Source organism: Octodon degus, unplaced genomic scaffold (genome assembly GCF_000260255.1).
Source record: "Octodon degus isolate 3935 unplaced genomic scaffold, OctDeg1.0 scaffold00073, whole genome shotgun sequence".
Classification (NCBI taxonomy): Eukaryota; Metazoa; Chordata; class Mammalia; order Rodentia; family Octodontidae; genus Octodon; species Octodon degus.
Window position 1 is genome coordinate 6,461,178 of NW_004524649.1, and position 20,959 is coordinate 6,482,136.

The following is a 20,959-nucleotide window of genomic DNA, read 5'->3' on the forward strand; positions in this document are numbered from 1 at the left end:
CTATTTCCCCACCCCCAGGAATATATACTTTTAAGCAGCTGCATAAACTAGATGCCATGAATCAGCAGCAGTAAAGTCTGAGGATACCTTCCCATGAAGTCCAACCCTTCCCACATTCTGAGAACCTTGTAATGCCACCAATACCCCTGATTAATTGGCCTGACCTCATTCCTGTATATAGGACAGACCATTCTGGGCCAGGGTCCCTCAGTAAGGATTCCTGCACAAACAGGAAACAGACCTGTGGCTAGGGACTAAGACACATGGCCTGGTCTCAGAATAGTGAGATTCAGCCTCCTGAGTTCCTGCTGCCTTTTATCAGCCCCTTGCTCTGTGAGAGAGCCACTGTGGCACTTGGAGTGGAGACCTCCTCATGTCTTTATTTTCATAAAGCCTGGCCTTGCTGAAAGTCTCTCTGTCTGTCTGTCTGTCTGTCTCCTTTTTTATTTCTTATGGTAGCTACTTTTCTTCCTCAATAAACTATGTTGCATTTCAGGAGGAAGCATAGCTTATTTGCTAATTTTAGATGTAGGGAAGGATTTCTTGTGCACCCCACAGGACCAGAATGTTGATTATCACACTTATGTGCATCTGTCTCTTCCCAGGAATTGGCTCTGGGGAGGTCTTTGTGGTCATGATTAAAAATGTGTGCAATTAGATGGGGCGGAGAACATGGTCACTGCTGAATGTCAACAGCAGGAGCTTCTGATGTCCTTCCTTTCTTGTCCCTCTGAAAGAAGGGATTGCTGATAAGGTCACAGGTGGTCTATGCTTCAACAAGACCACAGGTTCAAAACCCCTTCCAGGTTTGGAGAGGACTCAGGACTCGCCACCTCATTCTTACTGTCTGTCAGGCAGACACCAGACTCCTAGGTGAATCAGCCCCCAAACAGTAGCAGTGCAAATCCTTGGCTGCTCAGCGACCTTTTTCCCCTCCCTTGCTGGGAAATGGACCCCTTTCCAGGGGAAGAAGTAACACACTCTGCTCCAGGGAGGATACAGAACAGAGAAGTTTATTTTACACTATCCATCCAAGAAAACAATCGCCATAAACCAGTGCAAAATGTGCAACAGAATCAGTAAGTGTGTCTCAGCTCTGGAGCCCAGGTGGGTGGGCCCCTTTCCCGCTCCCTGGCTAGGTGGGCACGCTCTTAGCTGCACCCCAGACAGAAACATTCACCCCATTGGTAGCAGGTTATTCTTATAATTCATACCAGAATGTGTACAAGGGGCTGGGAAAACCATACCGAATGAATGGGCTATGTGATCAGTGCTCAAAGTAAATGCAAGGGGCAGCATGGGCAAGAATCCACAGTTTCAATAAATACAAGTGTAACAAGCCTGGGTGGGCCTCAGCTCGGTGGAATTAGTCTGTGTAATGACTCAGCATCATACAAAAGAGAGCAGGGCTGTTGAACAGTGATTGGCAAAAACCCTTGCAACAACTGACGCCCTAGAGTGAGTCCGAGTTGAACACATTCTGTGGTTTCCTGGGGTCCGCTTCCCCGGCCAGCCCTCAGAAGTGCAGGGTGGAGCAGGGCCAGCGTGGCAGTGGCGGCACAGGGCAGGAGCCCGCCCAAGAGCCAGCCATCAGGGTCCAGTGTACTCGATACCAAGTGGCAAACTGGGACTCAATTGACGAGGTCTGTGCAAAAATGCGCTTCTCTCCATCTTCCAAGAAACCAGTGTCTGTAACTCCCGCATGGCTAGCGGTGGAGGCCTCGGGGTCACTCCCTGTCACCCCAAATACCAAGCAAGAAGAGCACATCTCAAGGTCTCAGGAGTGGGGGAAGCTTCTGTGGGTACCACCAGGTGCCTTTTGGGTGGATGGTCTCCCCAGGGCTCTGGGTCAAAGGCCTCAGGCCGGCTAGAACTATTGCTTGAAAAACTAGAAAGAACCTATGAGGAGGAGATGCAGGAGGGAAGATACGGGAAGTGCTTTCTTCCTCCAACACCCTGCGCCCCCTAGGGAATGCCTGGGCCGGTAGCCAGGCGTCCTAGGGCAGATGTCTGGTGTTTGTTCTCAGTGGCTTCAGCCAGCCTATCAGTTCTGGATTAAGCACTAATCCATGCAACTTTTGGCAGGCTGGGGGTCACCTCCGAGGACACACAGACCACCTGTGTTACCAATCCAGAGCCCAGTGAGAGATGGCACAAGGGAAGTCTACCTCTGGAAGAAAAAGGATAGAAGGGGGAGCCCCCCAAAACAAAACAACCCCAAAACCCAGCAACCTAGGAATCGCCCCAAGCCATGCCATCCCTAACACTCCCTGTCATTGTGGATCCTCTCCTCTCTATTTCTTCCACAGTCTCAGGTCATAAATTAGGGGAGTCTTCCATCAAATAACTTAAAAAAGGAGGGACCATAGTAAGTTGTGCCTGGCTCAGGCCAGTTAGCAGCCAGTTTTGTTCTAGAATCTCAGTCACCATTCAGAAAGGGAGCTTGGAAATTCACATGGGTGTCGGATGTCTTCACAGGGAGGGGCAGCGGGAGGTAGGACCAGGAGGCAGGGAGCTGGGGACATGGCAGGAACACCGGAGCCACCAGGGCTGGAGCGGAGGCCTGTGGACAGCACGGAAGAGACAGTGCCGCAGCCCCAAGGTCAGCGCAACTCGGGGTGCGGTCAGTCTCGTATTGCACAGAAGGAAGGAGCCCGGTGGGCCTCTGGGGTAGCCGCAATCAGTGGTCCCCACACATGGGCAAGTTCACAAAGGTGAACACATTGAACTCCGTCATGATGGAGAAGCAGAGGAACACACCGTACAGGAAGAGGCACCCGCAGCCCAGCTTCTTGTCCAGCTGCCACTTGTTCAGGTGGACACCGAACACCTGCGGACACAGAGAGGCTCAGAGGGTGCCACGGTGAGGGACAGCTGCCTAGGACCTTGAAGAGGACTCAGTCTCTTTCCACAGGGAAAACAAATGAGCACAGCATTTAGGCAAAATACGTGGCTATTGAAAGTGTCGGGACTGCATCTCCCACCAGAACTGAGGAATTGCCTAGGCTATTAAAGAATTCAGTACATAAACCTGCACCTTTGTGGTGAGAGTATTTGCACCCCTAAACTCTTGATACTGACTCCTAGCCTATGTCACCTCTCTTGCTTCCCAGAGGCCCTCATGAATTCCTGTACTCCAGCGTGTGTGCAATAACAACACAAAACTGGTGCAATTCATTGAATAATTCCCTGGGACACTAAGGAGAAAAGCGTATTGCCTTTCAATACTTATGGTTGTGCAAATCCAGCTGCATATGGGAGTGCGAAGGAATGAATACTTCCTGTAGTCAGTCCCTGCATCGGTGTGAGTTTTTCCCACCAAACTCATCAGTAGGATTGGGAATATAAAAGGACGCAGTAGGAGCAATGGCTGGGAGAGTGGAGTGGTATAAGAAGTGCATGGTAAATAAAATGTACTCCTAGTCTCTGAGTATTGTTCATGTCCGTGGTGTTATGGAGATGTTCTATAACCTGAAGCAATCAATTAATTGGAATCTACCTTTGAAGATTAATTTTGTGTGAAATGAGGGAACTTGTCCTCGGTTTGAGAAAATGTTTTGGCCTTGACATGAGCTGAGGCGTTAATTCTGAGATTCGGGTTGGCTGCCTGCAGAGAGGGAGAAGACATTCTTCTAGGAAGTGGAACATCTAGAGGACTAGTATCCCCATTCACCAAGGGGAAAGCTTATCTGGTCACAAAGAGCCTGGGGAAGGGAGGAAAGAGTGAACTCAAGAATGGGAGCAACGCTGCAGGCCTACCGTGACAAACACAGAGGCCAGGAGAAGTCCCACGGAGTAGATGAGTCCCCTGCTGTTCAGTCGAATCTGAAAGAAAGAGTCAGGCACTTAGAGGTCCCCAAAAGGCAAATGCTTACTGCAGGGTGTGCAAACAACTGCCATCTCTAGGAGCAAAGAGCAGACCACAGCCTGGACAGCCAAACTTCGGAAGTGTATTTGAGCAACAACTTTGTCCTTGTTTTGTCCACTCTCAGCCTGAGCCAGTCCTTACCTTTGACAACCAGCCACACTCCGGCTTGCCCCTTGCCCCGAGACCACTCAGATTCTCCAGCTTGTCTTGTAGGATCCTTGCTGACCACACAACACCCCTGTCAACCTGACTTCCCCAGAGCCTCTGCTTTCTCCAACTCATACTGCTCTTAGGGTGAATTGCATCACATGGGTGTGGAATGAACTTTTTCTATTTTTTGCATTGCAATAATCTGTGTTCTTTTCCTACCTTGCTAGATCAGGTGAAGGAGACACTATGTGAGCAAGCACAGAAGAGAAAAGAGTTGAAATTCCCTTTGTGACGTTAGTAGAAGAATATTGGGGAACGTGTATTTGACAGTGATACGATTTTTGGAATCTTACAGACACTCTTACTTAATAGAGCTTTCAGCAGTGATGGAGAAGCACTCTATCTGTGCTCTCCAATACGGCGGCCAGCACACACGCACACACACACACACACACACACACACACACACACACAGTTGTTGAATGAAAGAACAAGATGTTCAATCTTGGTTATTTTTAAATTAATTTGGATTGTATTTAAAGAGCTACAGTGGTCACTGTCTATAATCTTGGGTAGAGCAGGCAGAGCATCAAGGGTTTGATTTGGCCAATGAATTTCACAGGGTTTCTCCCACACTGTAGAAAGGATACTGCTTCTGCCCTTGACCAAGGTCATGGGGCTGTCCTGAGATAGAGGGAGTGCCTGAGAGTGATGGACCTAAAAGGGATGTTCTGGACAGGGGCAGCATGTCTTTTGGAAACTTGTGAGGAGGGCCTGATCCAAGTCTCTCCTACAGCCCTGAGTCAGGAATTCTGGGGTGGGGGCCCTGCCTTCCATGTTCAACAGCTCTCCAAGTGATTCTGATACATAAGAAGTTTAATAGCCATGGATCAAGTATCCTCCACCCCTCAACATGCCTGCCTGAATCCCCTTACACAGGATTCAGTTGTAGTTCATATATCTTTTATTTTTAGATGCAATGGTCATATGGCGAAATTCACAAATTTGATGATTCACAAATCATCACTGCGCTGTCCCATGGGTCCTGACAGACACAGGCATCCACGTAGCCCAAGCTCCTCCATGACCCACAGCCCTCCACCCTCAGTGTGCTCTCCACCCTCTGGTCCTGTTATGTGTCTGGTTCCTCTGGCCCGAGCTGCCGTGTCTCCTCAGAGTCCTATGGTGTGTGCTCTTTGCTGTGACCATTCCTTAATCCAGCACAATTTCCTAAGATTTCTTCATGGCTTTAATCAAGTCCTTGATCATTCATTTTATAAAGTAGTAGTATAAATAAACCATGGTTTGCTTAATTTTCTGGTTGATGGACATGTGAGCGGCGTCCAGTCTGGGGCCAGTAGAGTGTACTGTTTTCATTGTTAAAAAACAAAATGAAAAGTGGCCTATGGTGGCCCTTTCTTGTCAATGGGATACTATTTGAGAAAGATAACAAAAGTGAGCCCAGGCTCCACTAAGAACGCAGAGTCACTGTCCTATACCTAAGAGCTCCTCCCTGTAGTTGGGCCCTTAGAACCTTTCCAAATGAGAAAAATTCCCCTCATTTGTACCTCCCAACTTGGCACAATCCTGTCCTCACTTGGGACCTCCAGTCCAGCCAGGTGGCATATTCCCCAAGTTCCCCAGAGGCCTGCAAGATTTCCCCTGGAATGTGGAAGTGACACACTGTCAGCCCTGGGAGCTCTTTTTATGGTGACTCAGGAGTAAAGAAGCACCCCTGCCCCATGGCTGTTCACTTAGGGCCACTCAGAGATGAGGCTGCACTCCTGTCCCAGAGGCTCCCAGGGAGGTTGGCCCTGGCAATGACCTCTTCATGTGGCTGCTGTTGGCTGTGCCTATCCCTCTTGATGTCCTATGGTCACCCTGTGCTGTCCTGCTTCACCCCTCCTAATCCCTCAAGTCCCTGTCTCAGGACGGAGGAGCTTCTGCAGACCTATATGGCAAGCAGGGAGCCCCAGTCAGCTTTTCAAGTCAGTCCTGCCATGTGGGTTCTGTCATAATCCTCCCTCCCCCCAACATCACCCCGTTGTCCTAACCCAGAGGCTGAAATCCAGGGTTCAAGGCTTAAGAGGCAGCTGGTGTCACTGTGGCTCTGCTAGAGCAACTCCGAGAGGTTGATGTTACGATGCCACCAAAGTACCCCCAGTTGGTCTCCTCAATTCTTGTGGGAACAGTGGGCAGACTGGCAGGAAGCCACCTTCTGTCTATACTGCAAACCAACACGGTGTCCATGCATGGAGCTCAGTGAGACTGCACAGTCACTCCTCTGCAGCCATAGGAACTGCCCAGCCCCTGGCTCTCCAGGGCTGAGCCTGGGATTTCCAGGAAGGAAAGGCTGCTTTTGGCAGAGGGACAGAGGCTCCAGGTATGGGGAGCTTGACTCAGGACACCTGCCTCCAGGGTGAGTGGCAGGGACACGAGAGCTCTGGGAGCAGCCTACTTCATGGATTCATCCTCCAGGCCTCTGCTGGGTGCTCCGTGAGATGCAGCCCTGGCCCCAGCCGGAGAGCCAGGGACATACAGGGCTCTACGTCTAGCTGGGGTCAGCCTCCTGGAGGAGGCCTGTCTGAGAAGCATGCTGGGGAGAGCTGAAGCACTCCTCCAGGTCCAGGGTTCATTTTCTTCCAATCTCCCCCCCTCCGCTTAGTTAGGTGGCTTTCCCACCCTGCATCAGGTTATGGTTCTGAGTTCTCTCCCCATCCCCATTTACTTTCTTTGTGACTTTCACCCTTTAAAAACCACATCAGCGCTGCTGATCCAGGTTCACCCCTGCAGAGAGCCCTCTTCCCAGAGCCTTCCACCCATCCATTCCTCTGCCTCTGTGACGGCTCCATCCAGCAAGATTGAAGCACATCAGACTTCCTCTGGATTAAGCAGCACTTTCTGCCCTTTCTTCTCGGACATGCTCTGGTCTTATCAGTCCCCTCCATTCATGGTCACAATGCTTATAGTTGCTCCAGCAAAGAGCCAGAAGTTCCTTCCAATTTCTCTTTGTCTTATCCCTTCCATTAGGAAATCACGTTCATTCTTCCCTAAACAAATCTCATTTTATGTCCACTGATACCCCCCCAGCATCTTTTATCTTTAGCTTTCTGAATCATCTCTTCTCTTTCACTCTTGCTTTCTAATGCATTTCTGAATAGCATCCAATATAACTGCGCAACTGAGAGTGAATTACCTTGATCCAATCAATCCTCAGTGGCCTTCCTATTCAGATCTAGCTTCCATGATGGCTAGTATGTGCCTGCACTGCCAGCTCTTTGTCTTTGCAGGCTTACTTCCTGGTTAATAGATGGCTAGGGCTCCAGCTGAGTCCACCACCAGGTCCTGCTTTTCCATTTTCTGCAGCCTCTTGCTTAGATTCCACTGTCCTCTGGCTTTCCTGTGACTATTGATACACAGAGCTGCTGCTTCCCCCATCCTCTGGGCAAGGTGCTACTTCCACACTCTGTCATCTCGCAGTGGGAAGAAGTATCTTCCTACCTCCTGATGTTGGGCATGACCCTGTGGTATATTTTGGATACCTGGAGATCAGTAAGTCCAACACACAGGATCTGGGACTGTGTTTGCACAGAGAGAGTGGCCTCTGATGCTCCTGCCTTTCCTCAGAAAGAACATCTCAGGAAACCTCTGGTCCAAAGATGAGACCCTTTGACCAGACTCACCTGAAGCTTGGAACCAGCCTTAGATTGGTCAAACATTTGTCACCCTACAGATGCAGAAGGAGAAATTCATGCTAATGGATGTGTGCTGTTTCCACTTTGGGAACTTTTGTTACACAGCATTATAGTAGCAACAGCTAGTCAGTTTCACTATCCAAACCCAAGTCATTTATTTGTCTCTCAGGTAAGCACCTCCTACCTGCTCTTGCTGCTTTGGGTCTTGTCTGCCCCTTCTCCCCCACCTTTCCCCATGAAGGGTCAGAATCTTTCTTCCCTGGGTGCCCTTCATTCCTCCATGTCCATGGCCTACAGTGCCCTTCATTATGTGGCCTCTTTCTCTCTTTGGTTTTGTTTCTCCCACCCATCCTTCTACTCTGTCTTTCCCCACCCCTGTCCCAACCACAGAAGCAGCCCTGAGTCCCTTGGTCACCAACCCCTGTCACCTTGCTCTCTCACCAGCTATTCCTCCTCTTGGCAAAAGTCCCCTTGCTGCTTTGGCTGGGCCTGTGCGTCCCAGGCATCTCAGATTCTCAGGCTACATCTCTTTCTCTCCAGGGTTCCAGGGCTCCAGTTCCCGCCACACACTGCCACGTTCCCCACACAGTGTGTGCATGGATAGATGTGATTAGCCCTGTGAAATTGCTCATCACAGGGCCTTCCTTAACTGCCACCCCAGCAGCACAGGATGGGCTGCTCTGCTTAGCAGGCCATCTTGGCCAACAGTAGGTGTCTAGTGAATGCTGGATCTAAAGAAGAAGCCGTGCAGAAGGTGTCAGGTGAGACCATTCCTGGTTGCCTCTACAGATTCTGAAGTGAGCTGGACTTCTGCTTGGAAGGAGAAACAGATAGATGCCCTTCTTCTCTCCATTGCTTCCTGAGTTTATTTTACATTTGAAGTCCCAACTCAGCTGTGCAAGGTCTGCACCAGCTTCTTGCAGCCTGCATGGTGACACTCCTGTTACGTCTCATGGACAAATATTCATCGTGCTGGGACAACAAGCGCTCATTTTCCTCAAATTTGACTTCTAGAAATATGTATCTTATTTCAGGCACTTAGGTGACTGGCAATCTCCGGAGCAAGCCACATAGTGCTAAGAAATGTCAAAATCTGTAAAAGGGCCTTTAGCATCTCTCACCGCCAAATGCTTGAACCTAATGTCAGGCACAAGACAGCTGCCCGAATGGTAATTATCCCATAATTATGACTTGGAAATCCTATCTGGACAAGATGGAAAATTGCTTCAGAGCTGCCAGCAGATCCCTGGAGGGGTGGAGAGAAGCCATTAAGCCCACGCAGGGCATATGGTTCTGATGCCAGAGCTGCAGAGATGTGCCAGGGGTCAGCACTATACTGCGTGGGAGAAGGCCCCTGAGTGTCACTCAGAAACAGAGCCCCCCCCCCCCTCCAGGAGCAGCGGGGTAGGGAGCAGGGCTGACTGAATGCTTGCAACTAATGAGCCCTGAGTTTGTTCTTCTCAACTAGGCTCATTTTACCAAATGATTTCTACATCTCGGAGGGCAGCTATGCAGTGATGTTCCCCAGTGCAGAGCTTGGGTAAGTGGCCACTCAGTGGCACCTGACAAAAGCCAGGGAGAGCCCAGGGACAGAGCACAAGGTATTCCCCATGAAAAGACCCAGACCTGCCCATCTACTGTCAGCCAGGAGCCCCCAGTAGAATGGTCACTCATCACAGCCCAGAGTAGGGAGGACTGTAGCCCCCGTAGCATCTATGGTACTTTTCAGAATGGGAATCTGGGTGTGAGGATTTCTCTCTTCTTCCAGTGCCTTCTCTGTGAGAAGTTGATGAGGCCATCTTAGCTTTAATAAGCAGATTCTGTCTCATCTGGAGCAGGGTCACACTTAGGGATGGGCGCTATATCCTTCTATCCTGAGGCTGCCTTGTGCTCCTGTGCCCAACCCTAGGCCTGGCAACAGCCCCTTCCATCTCCCCTGGGCTTCAATGCCTTGCAGAAACCAAAGAACAGTGTGTCCTCTGCTGTGGCTGTGATTGAACTTCTATGAGTCTTGTCTCCCTGGACTGAGAAGAGTGCAGCACTGGCCAGTAATGTGTGTGGGCCCTGCCAGCTTAAGGGATTGGGTGCCCCCTTGTTCCACCCCACTTGCCACCACCTGGCATCCCCCTGCTCTTGATCAGAAGCTGCCCCAGTGTCTCTGCACCTGTAGCCCCTCTTCCCGATGTTCCCACCTTCTGCACCTCCCCAGCTGTCCTAGACCTGGCCCTCTCTTGCCATTCACAGCCCAGTGTGTAGTCACTTCCTGCTCCTTAACTTCAGAGTAATACCAGCTCTTGCACTGTACATCATTCCATCTTGCCTTCCAAAGTGACTGTCTGCTCACCCAGTGCTCATTGTGCCCTCACAGGGGGGCTCTTGTGCCCATTCTTGTGCTGCCACACTCCCAGTGCAATGCAGCTGTGAGTAGAGCAGGGCTGCAGACCCACTCCTTTATTTACTGTGCTGCTGGGTCCATAAGATGAGACAGGTATGCACAGTGTCCCCGAGGGCCTGGAGAATGGCAGTGTTCTGTGAATCTTCACTACAGCCATTGCTGTTGGGCTTGGCTCCTGCTCTTTTCTCAGGCTCGCTCATTCCTTCCTTCTGCTCTGCTCATGTGTCTGGCTTCCAGGAGAGGTGACCATAAAGGGAAAACTACCTTAGGCCAGTTGATCCCCTTCCCATCCATCCATCCATCCATCCATCCATCCATCCATCCATCCATCCATGCATCCATCCATCCATCCATCCATCCATTCATCCATGCATCTATGCATCCAGCCACATGCACATGTGTGCATACAAACACACACACACACACACACACACACACACCCATCCATCCATCCTGTCTATCCATCCATCCATCCATCCATCCATCTATCCATGATCCATTAATCCATCCATCCACCCATCCATCTAACAAGCACTTGTTGGGCACTGTGCCAGGCTCAGAGGCAATAGCAAATGAATAAGATTAGCTGCCACTCTTCCAGGGAAAAGGCAATCACTTTAATGGGAACTGTTGGAAAACACAGGAGCAACATCTGACTTAGGCTTGGGAAGTTATATATAAGATCTCAGCTGACAGTGAGGGGATGGCATTGAGAATCACGGGACAGTGACCCCCAGGAGGGACCTTTGTCACCTGCTGTGAGGTTGTCTGTTGCAGGGAGGGGGCATTGCCCAAGCAGAACACGAAACTAAGGAAAAATGGCCTACTAGCAGCCCTCATGGGCCAGGACTGACTTTATGACTCTCACCTGACTCGGCTTACCCACTGCTCTGTCACTATTTCTCCTCATTTACATTCCAGCCCTGACTCAGGGTGCAAGCTTCCAAATAGCCAAAGTGCCCACTACTCATGAAATACAGGATTTGGAATAGTGAGAATTCCAACATGGCTTCCAGTAGTTCCTAAGTCTTGGGTATTACCCCTCAAAAATGACTTACTCAAAGGCTTTTCGTTTGACGTTCTAAGGTTCAAAGTAAAATCTCTTTTTTCAACAGGAGGCATAGGAATAGCTGTACCTCCACAAGTGGAAGAAGGAGCCCGACTCTCACCTCCTGCTGTGTACACCGTGAATCTCGAGTTTGGCAGGAGTCATGAACTACTGAGAGTCTTTGCTTTTGAAAGAGGTCTACCATTGATGCTTGTTTCTCTGGAAGAGAGTGAAGCTCTCTCTTGCACTGGTGACAGAAACTGCAGAATGTGGATGCAAATACAACATAACACACTTTGTGTACAACTCCCAAACATGACCTCCCCTGGGATGACCTGCACGTGTATCATGGCGCCCATCATGGCATGGCTGGGTCTCCTGTGTTTCTCCTCTCTACAAAGGATAAGGGAGAAGGCTACATGTGGCATTTGTATAATTCTAGCAAAATGATAAGAGTGACCCAATTATGTCATGCTCAAGTGGAATACAAACATGGGCCAAACATCTCATGGGGCCTGAATTTCTGTCTGCTGAGGTCACCCCGTGACTAGATGGCTTGACCTGGAAAGGGCATGTTTTCATAGCTGTGGGAAATACTGACACAAGCATCGTGCTTAATATGCTGCCCTCTAGAGAGTGTAGGGAGAATGTTGGAAAGAGGACAGAAGTTTGACTGCTAGGATGCCCTCTGTGAAGACCATGCAGTTAACTGCACTGGAATTTAGGTTCTGGGAGCCACGTTCAGACAAGAAGGTATCAAAGTTGACAAGAGGATATGGCTTACTTCTGGGATGAGCCCTGCTTTTGTTTCTGACATTTTCTGTTTTTACCTTGCGTAAGCAAAAGAAAAGATAGGCGCAACAGTGGTGTGGCCTGTCTGGGCAGCTCCGCAAAGGGACATGGGTTACAAAAGCCCAGTGCTCTGAGTGGAACTTCTGGGAGGTGCTAAGGATCTTTAATAGTGAGCCTCCCTTGGGTCACTGTGGCTTTGCCTTTCAAGGGGCAGTGGGAGCCCTGCCAGCCTCTTTCTTTTTCTCTGGTTCTTGGCTCATGATCTGAGCATTCACTCTACCACTGACCGGGAGCACAGCCTCAAAGCAAAGTGATCCTGAGCTTGCCCTGAGTCCTCCAGAACACTGAGACAAAAAAAAAAAAAAAAAAAAAAAAACCACAAACCTTTCCTCTTATAAGTGCCTTGACTCTGGCACTTAGTTTTGGTAACATAGAGCTGCCTGATGGGATGGGTCAGCAGGACACAGGTGGTATTCTTATCTGCTGTGCCTGCTGTCCACCATCCCTGGACAGTCTCTGTGGTGAGCACAGTTGGACAGAATTGGATTTTCTGGGTTGCTTAGACCGCAGTTGTTTTTCCTCTCACTTCCTGGTTTTAGCAACTGCCTTCTAGTCTGCATCAGAGGAGACCAAAACAATTGAAATTCACGCAGTGTAGATAGAAATTCATATGCTGGTCTTAGAGTTAGACAAAATCCATGAACTGATAAACAAAGATGCCAGAGGTATAGCTATGTGTAACAGAAAAAAAGCACCTCAAAGCAGCATAAGTGTTCAAGAAGAACGATAACATGTTAAATAAAATTTGGAAGATGTATATGCTGGAACATCAGGCCAACTTTGAAAACAAAGATTTTAAGAAAACTGTCTTTGATAAAAAGCAACAAACCCAATGTCTGGCTAATGTAATCTCAACTATCTAAAACAACCTAGAGACACAAATATGTTGAAGTGTTGCCAAAAAATATCTGTGAATTAGTTTGTCGATAGTTTTTATGTCACCCTCTAGAACTGGTTCCAACAGGCAGCTGTCAACCTCATGTGGCCACATAAAGTCATTAAAATGAAAGAAAATGTAAGCATTCTGTTCTTGATTTGCAGCAGCCACATAACATGTGCCTGTGAGTTACAAGTGGCTGGTGGCTCCTGTGTCCACCAGAGTAGGTCAGCACCTTCCCAGCAAAACAGAAAGCTCTACTGTACAGGGCAGGTCTAGCACATTCTGTGATTGTCTGCAAAGTACACAAGTTTTATTGTCAGAAAAAGAAGAATGAAAAGCAAAGGTTCATCTTAGGCAGTTGTAGAAGGCCTCCACGAGATTTGCTTAACATTGGCTGAAGAGCACCAACGTGACATATCCATCAAGGACGTCCCAAGCCAGTCCTGAGAGAATCTAAACACTATCACTGGCAGTGCTGCTGCTGGGGTGAGAGTAGGCAGGATGTGCTCACAGGAGGGAGGATGTCCATGTGTGAGCCATGGGGGCTAGCATGTGGGATAGAAGAGGGGTTTCACTGTATCCTGCAGGTGGGGTGGCAGAAACAGGCCCACTGGAAGAGCCCCAAATGTGCAGCTCTTGGAGCCACAGAGCAGTGGTGACGGCTCCTACACCCACAGCGATGGAGCATGCTGCCCTGGCAGCCAAGATGCCTGAAAGCTCCGTAGGTGTGGCTGGTGCTGTGCTTGGCTCTGACGCTCACTGATCACAGATGTGCTGGCCTCACCAGCCCCCTCCCTAGAAGCCTTGGGGTTCAGGGGACTTTCTTAGACAGAGACATCTCTCACATGCCGCTGTGGTTCACTGCTAGAGAGGAAGTACATCTCCCAGGACTCAGGAATGAAGCAGTTGCAAGCCTGCTCCTGGCCTCTCCCGGCTTCTGTGGCGTTTGCATTTCCTGATGCTTTTAATGCATAGGCTCTGCTCTAATAAACCTCAGCTATACTCATAACCCACTGTTGAGTCCTGCAGCTAGCCTATGAATCACTGAACTTGAAGGTAATCCTGGAATCTCTAAAATACCTCCCACGCAAGAATTGTCTCAAGGAATACAGAGAACAAATTGCTCCCAAATAAATATGTGTTCTGCTTGGTATATACATGTCTTACTAGTCTCTTAAATATCTTACCAACCTAGATATTGAATGCTTATGAAGTTCGATTGATGTGAATCCACTTCTAAGGGCCTGATTGTCAATAGTCTCCTTCTTGGGGTTGCAGGACTTAGCAAGGTTACTTGGCACCATGTGACCACCCAAGAGATGACACCCTTTCAGTGCCCAAACTGGATGACATCTTTGGAGTTTCTCCCTCACATGCATCACTTAACTTGAAATAAGATGAAGTGAGGGGCCGGGGAGATGGCTCAGTAGAATAAGCGCTTCCCTGGCAAGTGCAAGGGCCTGAGTTCAATCCCTGCTTAAAAAAAAAAAAAAAAAAAAAAGATGAAGTGAGCACAAACATACCAACATCAGGTCTGGCAAATTCTGACCCAGGGGCCAAATCTGGCTCACAAAGTGATTTTATATAGCTCATGATTAGAATAGCTTGACTATTTTTAAATGGCTGAGAAAGAATCAAAAGAAGTATATCATGAAATTGAAAAATTATCAAAATTCAGATTTCAGTTTCTAGAAATAAAGCTGTTTCAAAGTAGCCACACTTCCTATTCTGAGCTGTGACAGAGGCCATCTGGTCCCCCAGGACTAAAATATTTACTTTTTGGCCCTTGACACAAAACATCTGCCCAGCCCTGCTCTGCGAGCCTGAAGTCCCCAGGAGCCTGACTTCTTGGCAGAAGAACGTGTTTTTCCCTGTGCTGCTATTTCTACAATCCTTTGTCCTGAGACCAAGTCCCAGTGGCCAAGGCCAAGGCCAAGGCCATTAAATCCATGTGGCTCTGGATGTAAGGCACGCTATGGTGAAGTCACTTACATAGGATCCGTAGTCCACAGCCAGTGTCTGCAAGGCCCAGGGGAGACCCAGCCCGATCAGGATGTCAAATACATTGCTGCCGATGGAGTTGGACACAGCCATGTCTCCCATCCCTGTAAGGACAAGAGGCAGCTCTAGCGAGGCAGTGCAGGAAGGCAGGGCAGTGTGGGATGTCCCCAAGTTGTGGTCATCACCAAGTCACACATCGACCCTGACACTCAAACTCTGAACCCACATTCTGTGGAGCCATGGCCTCTAAGTGCCATTTTCGACTCACTCTGGAGACTCAGAAGACCAAAAATGGTTCCCAAAGTCCTGGCAACTTGGAGCTGTCCTTCTACAAAGCATCTAGAAAGTGGCCCAGCAGCTCCCTGACTTAAACATTATGGCCCCGACTGCTCTAACCATGTTTATTTCTTCTAGATAATCAGTACCAGGAAGATAATGTGGTGGAAGAGATTCAGGAAGAGTTCTAGAGGATTCTGTGAGATTCTGTCACTGTGCAGTGTTTAAAATAAATCCCTCTGGGGGATGAAGAGAGGAAGAGAAGGGATATGAACGGAATGAAGATGTGGTACATGCACACAACAGCTCCCTGAAGAGTTGGGTAATGAAGTTCTGAAAATATGCATCAGTAAACATTTTAAAAATGCCTCCTAGCATCAGTTCAATCTGATGGGAGGGACAGCAGCACTGGAAGGGAAAGGCCACTCTGGGCACCCGAGTCTCTGGCAGCTTACTGTGCCTGGTTGGAAGCAGGGCTGCTGCCCTATGCTGAAAAGGGACCTCAGGAAATTGTCGCTCTGAGTGGTGCAGCAGCTGGGGAGACCTTAGGCATTGGGTCTGACCTCTTTAAGCCTCAGTTTCTTTATCTGTAAAATGAGAGAATACTTGCCCCTATTTCATAGTTCATAGTAATAAGATGACCTAAAGTGCTTCACTTAGTAAAGGCTGGTGACTGCTGTTGGTTAGTAATGTCAATAGGAAGAAGGCACCATGACAGCCAGAAGGGCTGGGGCACTGCTCAGGAAGATGCTTCTGCCTTCTGTTTGGGCAGAACCTTCAACTCATTTCCCTCACTTCTGGCTTCGGGGTGCCAATGACTCTCTTGACACTGAGGTCACAAGCCCCCTGTCCCTCCTTCTGAGTGTGATCTCTAGTCCCATTAATTGCAGGGACTCCCAGACAGAGTGGTCCTTCCCAACTCCCCTGCCCTGCTGTCCCTGGCAGACTCACCTTGTCTGGCCACGATAAGGCTGGCCATGCAGTCGGGTACACTGGTTCCGGCAGCCAGAAAGGTGATGCCCATGATGACGTCAGGGATCCCCAGCGTGTAGCCAATGATTGTGACCTGGAAGAAGCAAGAAGAGGCAGTGATTAAAGCCCCCAAGGCACCCCACCTACCCAGGTATCCCATGGCCAACATTCAGGAGAGGTTCCAGCCTGTACCACCTCTCTGGGGATAATGTCTGCTGTCTCTGTCAGTGCGGAGGCGAAGGACAGCGATGATTGTATGGTGACAGAATCCATCTTTTCCAGTGGAGAGCAGCCTTCCGGCTCCTCATGAATGAGGCAGGTAGCTGGAGGGAGGAGTGGAACTGGGGAGAAACACTACTGGGGTATAACATCCGAATTCATGATGGTCTAGTACTCAGGCACTGGCCGAAGTGCTGTTCACAGGTTTAGTTCATTTAACTCTCACCCTAACTAATTATACCACACCATCATTATGCTATTTTCACTCTTCAGAGGGGAAACTGAGGCCCATAGAGGCCTTTCCCCAAGCTGCAGGCTGCTAGGAGAGACAAAGGTGCTAGAGTGGGTGATGCCTGAGGCTTGGCCAGCTGAATGGGCCAGTTGTGCTCTGGCTGTTATTAAGGGGCTTCTGATTGAGCTGAAGTTTGGGGGGCTGGTCCCTGGAGGCCAGGCCCATGCTTCTTCCTTCTGCATATTTTCACCCCCACTATCAAACATGTCACAGGACTCAGCAGAGCTCTCTAAGGGCAAGGAGGCTTTCAGGGACAAAGTGAGCTCAGTTTGCTGGCTAGTGGGCAGCAAAGAAAAACCATGGAGGATGCTGGGGGTCTTCACCCCAAACACAGGTCAGCAACAGCAGTCAGTAGCTGCACCAGATAAAACATTCATGAGCTCAGGACAAGGGAGAAACTGCTGGCTGTTAGGATTTCAGTAAAAAAAAAAGAAAAGAAAAGAAAGAAAGAAAGAAAGAAAGAAAGAAAGAAAGAAAGAAAGAAAGAAAGAAAGAAAGGTTTGGCAGTGGTGTCAAGGCAAGGGATAAGTAAAAATTTTGTTGCATCAGGTTTATAAAATTGTTATTGCAGTACCTTCAACATAATTTATTCAGAGTCATTGTTAGCTCCCGAGTTTATTTCTCCTGAATTTATATTTATATTTCTATTCAATGCTCAGCAAGTTTAATTTGGATTTGCATAATTTTGTTATGGCTTTTAATGTCTGCCCAACTCTAAGTCTAACAAATTGGGCTTGCTTCCTGGCTAAAAAGCATAGTCATAAGTGGGCACAGTACACGGTCCATGCCTCAGTTTCTTAAAATGACCTGGGAAGAGCTTTTTTGAGCCATATCCCTCTAACATATACCAGACACCAAAGTGTTAATTCAGCCTCAGAAGGGACCATGACGTGAGTAGTTGCCCAACTACATGGCCTCCTGGCTGAAGAAACTGACTTGGAAAGATGGGGTGCTGTGCTTTAGATATAATATTTTCTCCGTCTCCTTCTTATGTGCTTGGGGTGGAGCTTTGGAAAGTCATCTGATAATGCGGGCTCTAAATTTATTAGTAGATGAACCCATTGGTGAGATCACAATGGATGACATTGTTAGGAGGTGATGGGAAGAGGAGAGGAGGTGTTGCTGAAGGGGAGAGGACATGGGGACGTGGCCTTGGGAACTATATCTTGTCCCCGCTCCTACCTCTCTGGTTCTCTTTTGTTTCCTGACCACCATGAGGGGCTCAGCTTTCCTCCACTGCAGTGTTCTTGCCTTGAAGTGAGCTGACCATGGCCTGAACTCACTGCAATCGTGCAGCAGGACACAGTGTATCTTTCCTCCTATAAGCTATTTTCCTCAGGCATTCAGTCACAGTGACAAAAGCTGACTATCACGTAGGAGAAGGTGACTGGTCATCACCCCCAAGCTCATTATGCCTTGCTCCACGTCCTCAGCCTGTGGCTCTGCCCTGCCTCCACTATAGTGGCTGGAGTGTGTGTCTCCTGCCACAGACCCTGGACTTGGCAAATGGAGTGTATGTGTGAGCAGTGGTCAGGCAAGCCAGACCCACGTGAAGACCTTCGGGATGCTTAGCTTCCCAGCTTCCCCCTTACGTTCCAGTGAACACTGGGGAAACAGCATTCTAGAGGCATCCCCTGGCCAAAGCAACTAAACACAGGGAGCAGATATGGACTCGGCCAGCTGTGTGAGTCAAATGTAGCCTTCCTGCAGCTCGAAGCACAGCTGCATAGTTAGCCTCAGTCAGGATTAATCACATCACAGTCAACCTGGAGATATATGAGTAGAATGAAAGCTCTGACTCTAAACCACTGAGTATAAGAGTGATTTGTTACATAGCTTATGGTACCAGCAGCTGGATGATACAGCCATTGGTACTGGACTGAGGCCCCAACTCTTATTCCCATCTAGTCTACTGCACTTTCCTCTCTGCAGAGGTACAGCAATGCCACAGGGCCCTCCACACACTCACCATCCACACCATCATGTAGGAGAAGGCTGCAATCCACAGCGTGGAGGATGCAAATGTTACCATGAACCATTTCTCCCAGCGGGGCTTGTTGCAGTTGGGGACAGTGAAGTATAACACGAAACTCAGAGGCCAGGTGAATGCCCACTTTACTGTTTCCAGTTTGCCAGCTGGGAAAATGAAAAAGGTTTAAAAAATCAGCATAGAACATAGTCTGGTGAACTCTGGACCTCTTTCCCCAGAACTGAGCCTTTCCTGGCTCACCTCACCACTGCTCCCACCCTCAATGCTCTTTCTCCTAAAGACCTCAAAGGGCTTCCCAGAATGCCCCAAACCCAAGGAACCAAAGAGAAACAAACAGCTATTGCTGTCCACCTCCTAGTTAGCCTCAGAAATAACAGGATGACAAGAGGAAGAGATAACAATCATAAATATATATGTGACAAATACCAGTGCACCCAACTATATAAAACAAATATTAACAGACATGAAAAATCAAATAGACACTAATACAGTTACATCGGGGGATCACAATACCCCACTGTCACAGAAAGAGCAACTGAACAAAGAGTCAATGGTGAAACATTAGAACTGAATGAAACTTTTGAGCAAATGGATTTAGTAGATGTCTATACAGTGTTTCACCCCATGATATCAGAATATACTTTCTTCTCAGCTGCACATGGGACTTTTTCCAAAACAGACCACATACCAGCTCATAGAACATGCTTAGGTAAATGCAGAGGAACTGAAATTATTCTATGCATATTATCAGACCACAGTGCAATGAAATTAGAAATCAATGGCAAAAGAAACCACAAGAACTTCATAAACATATGGAAATTAAGTGGTACCTGAACAACCAGTGTGTCACAGATGAAATTAAAGAAGAAATGAAGCAGTTTCTACAAGTAAATGATAATGACAATATAACATACCAGAACTTAGGGGACACAATGAAAGTGGTCATAAGAGGGAAATTTATAGCAGTGAATACCAACATCAGGAAAACAGAGCAAACACAAATGAACAACTTAGTGGCAAACCTCAAATGTCTAGAAAAAGAAGAACAAGCTGAGCCAAAAGCTCATTCGAGGGAGGAAATTATAAAGATCAGAGCAAAAATTAAATACATCGAAGACTTAGAAAACAATACAAAGTATCAATGTATCAAAAAGTTGATTCTTTGAAAGATTAAATAAAATTGACAAACACTTATCCAACTTTATCAGAAGAAATAACAGGATGAGTCACTTCTGAGTTGTACAGGGCTGGGGCTGGGGTTGTTCTGGCAGGTAGCAAAGGTGAGCAAGTGACTCAGGATACTAAAGGGGTGTGGGGTATGAAGCGTGGGCTGGGAAGTCAGGAAGGCCACGAGTGTCCTATGTCCTAGGACTGCCTTGGTAGTTTTTCCTAATTGTGACACCTGGGTGGACACACGTCACCTAGTGGATATTTTGAGTACTTGAAGCTCGTGCTGACAAGAATTTTTAAAAAGCAACTCTCTTGTTTCCTACTGTTTGCTGGGGACAAGAGGGGCATGTCGTGACAACATGCTCTCCTCACCTCTGTGCTGCCCCTGGCACTTGTAAACCAGAGCATCTGGGAAGCCTTATATGGGTGACTACCCTGTCATGAGTTCCTTGTGGCCTCAGATTTGACAAATACATCAACTCTCCTTGATCCTTGCATTACTATCTTGCTCAAACTCTAGAAATAAACACCTCTTCCCCTCTTCTTGAAGAGCATATTCCCCTTTTCAACTGAGGTACAGAATGTCCCCATCTTTCAAAAAGCTCTCTGCACCTCTTTGTTAGCATCATAGATTCATCTGTGCTGTCCTCCTCTGTCTTCCAGTGAATGCAGTCATCTAGTATATTCACGTGTTTGCCCTGTTTTATTCAGTGTATGATTTTGTATCCATTCTTTTTTTTTTTTTTTCAGAACCGGGGTTTGAACTCAGACCCTCACACTTGCCAGGCAAGCGCTTATTCTACTGAAGCCATCTCCCCGGCCCCTGTATCCATTCTTATATCAATGATTCTTCCTTTTTTACTGCTGTGTAGTACTCCATGTTGATCCATTCCCTCAGGGATAGGCATTTGGGCTGCTGAAGGTTTAGGGCACAATCAGCACCCTTCTAAAGTCTTTTGTGGGCATGGTTTCATTTCTTTTGGGTGAAGAAGACCCAGGGACAACTGCTGAGCAGCAGGTGGGTGTTTACTCCACTTTGTAAGAAAATGAAGTTTTCCAAAATGATTGAAACATTTTATATTTACACCAGAGTTAAGGATCTAATTTTTATCACAATATTTTGAATGGTGAAAAGTGAAAGTTATATATAT

General features: G+C 48.0%; 1 protein-coding gene across 3 annotated transcripts in view; it reads right to left on the minus strand.

Annotated features, from left to right (window-relative positions):
- Positions 1–1,003: 1,003 nt before the first annotated feature.
- Positions 1,004–20,959, minus strand: part of Slc24a3 (solute carrier family 24 member 3) — a 491,099-nt gene continuing 471,143 nt past the window's right edge. For all 3 annotated transcript variants that reach the window (XM_004635592.3, XM_023720226.1, XM_023720227.1), the window contains exons 13-17: positions 18,618–18,784; positions 16,117–16,231; positions 14,881–14,993; positions 3,760–3,825; positions 1,004–2,830 (exon numbers count right to left, since the gene is read on the minus strand). In XM_004635592.3, coding sequence (XP_004635649.2) covers positions 2,681–2,830; positions 3,760–3,825; positions 14,881–14,993; positions 16,117–16,231; positions 18,618–18,784 — 611 coding nt within the window. In that variant the 3' untranslated portion in view covers positions 1,004–2,680. The remainder of the gene's footprint in view (positions 2,831–3,759; positions 3,826–14,880; positions 14,994–16,116; positions 16,232–18,617; positions 18,785–20,959) is intronic.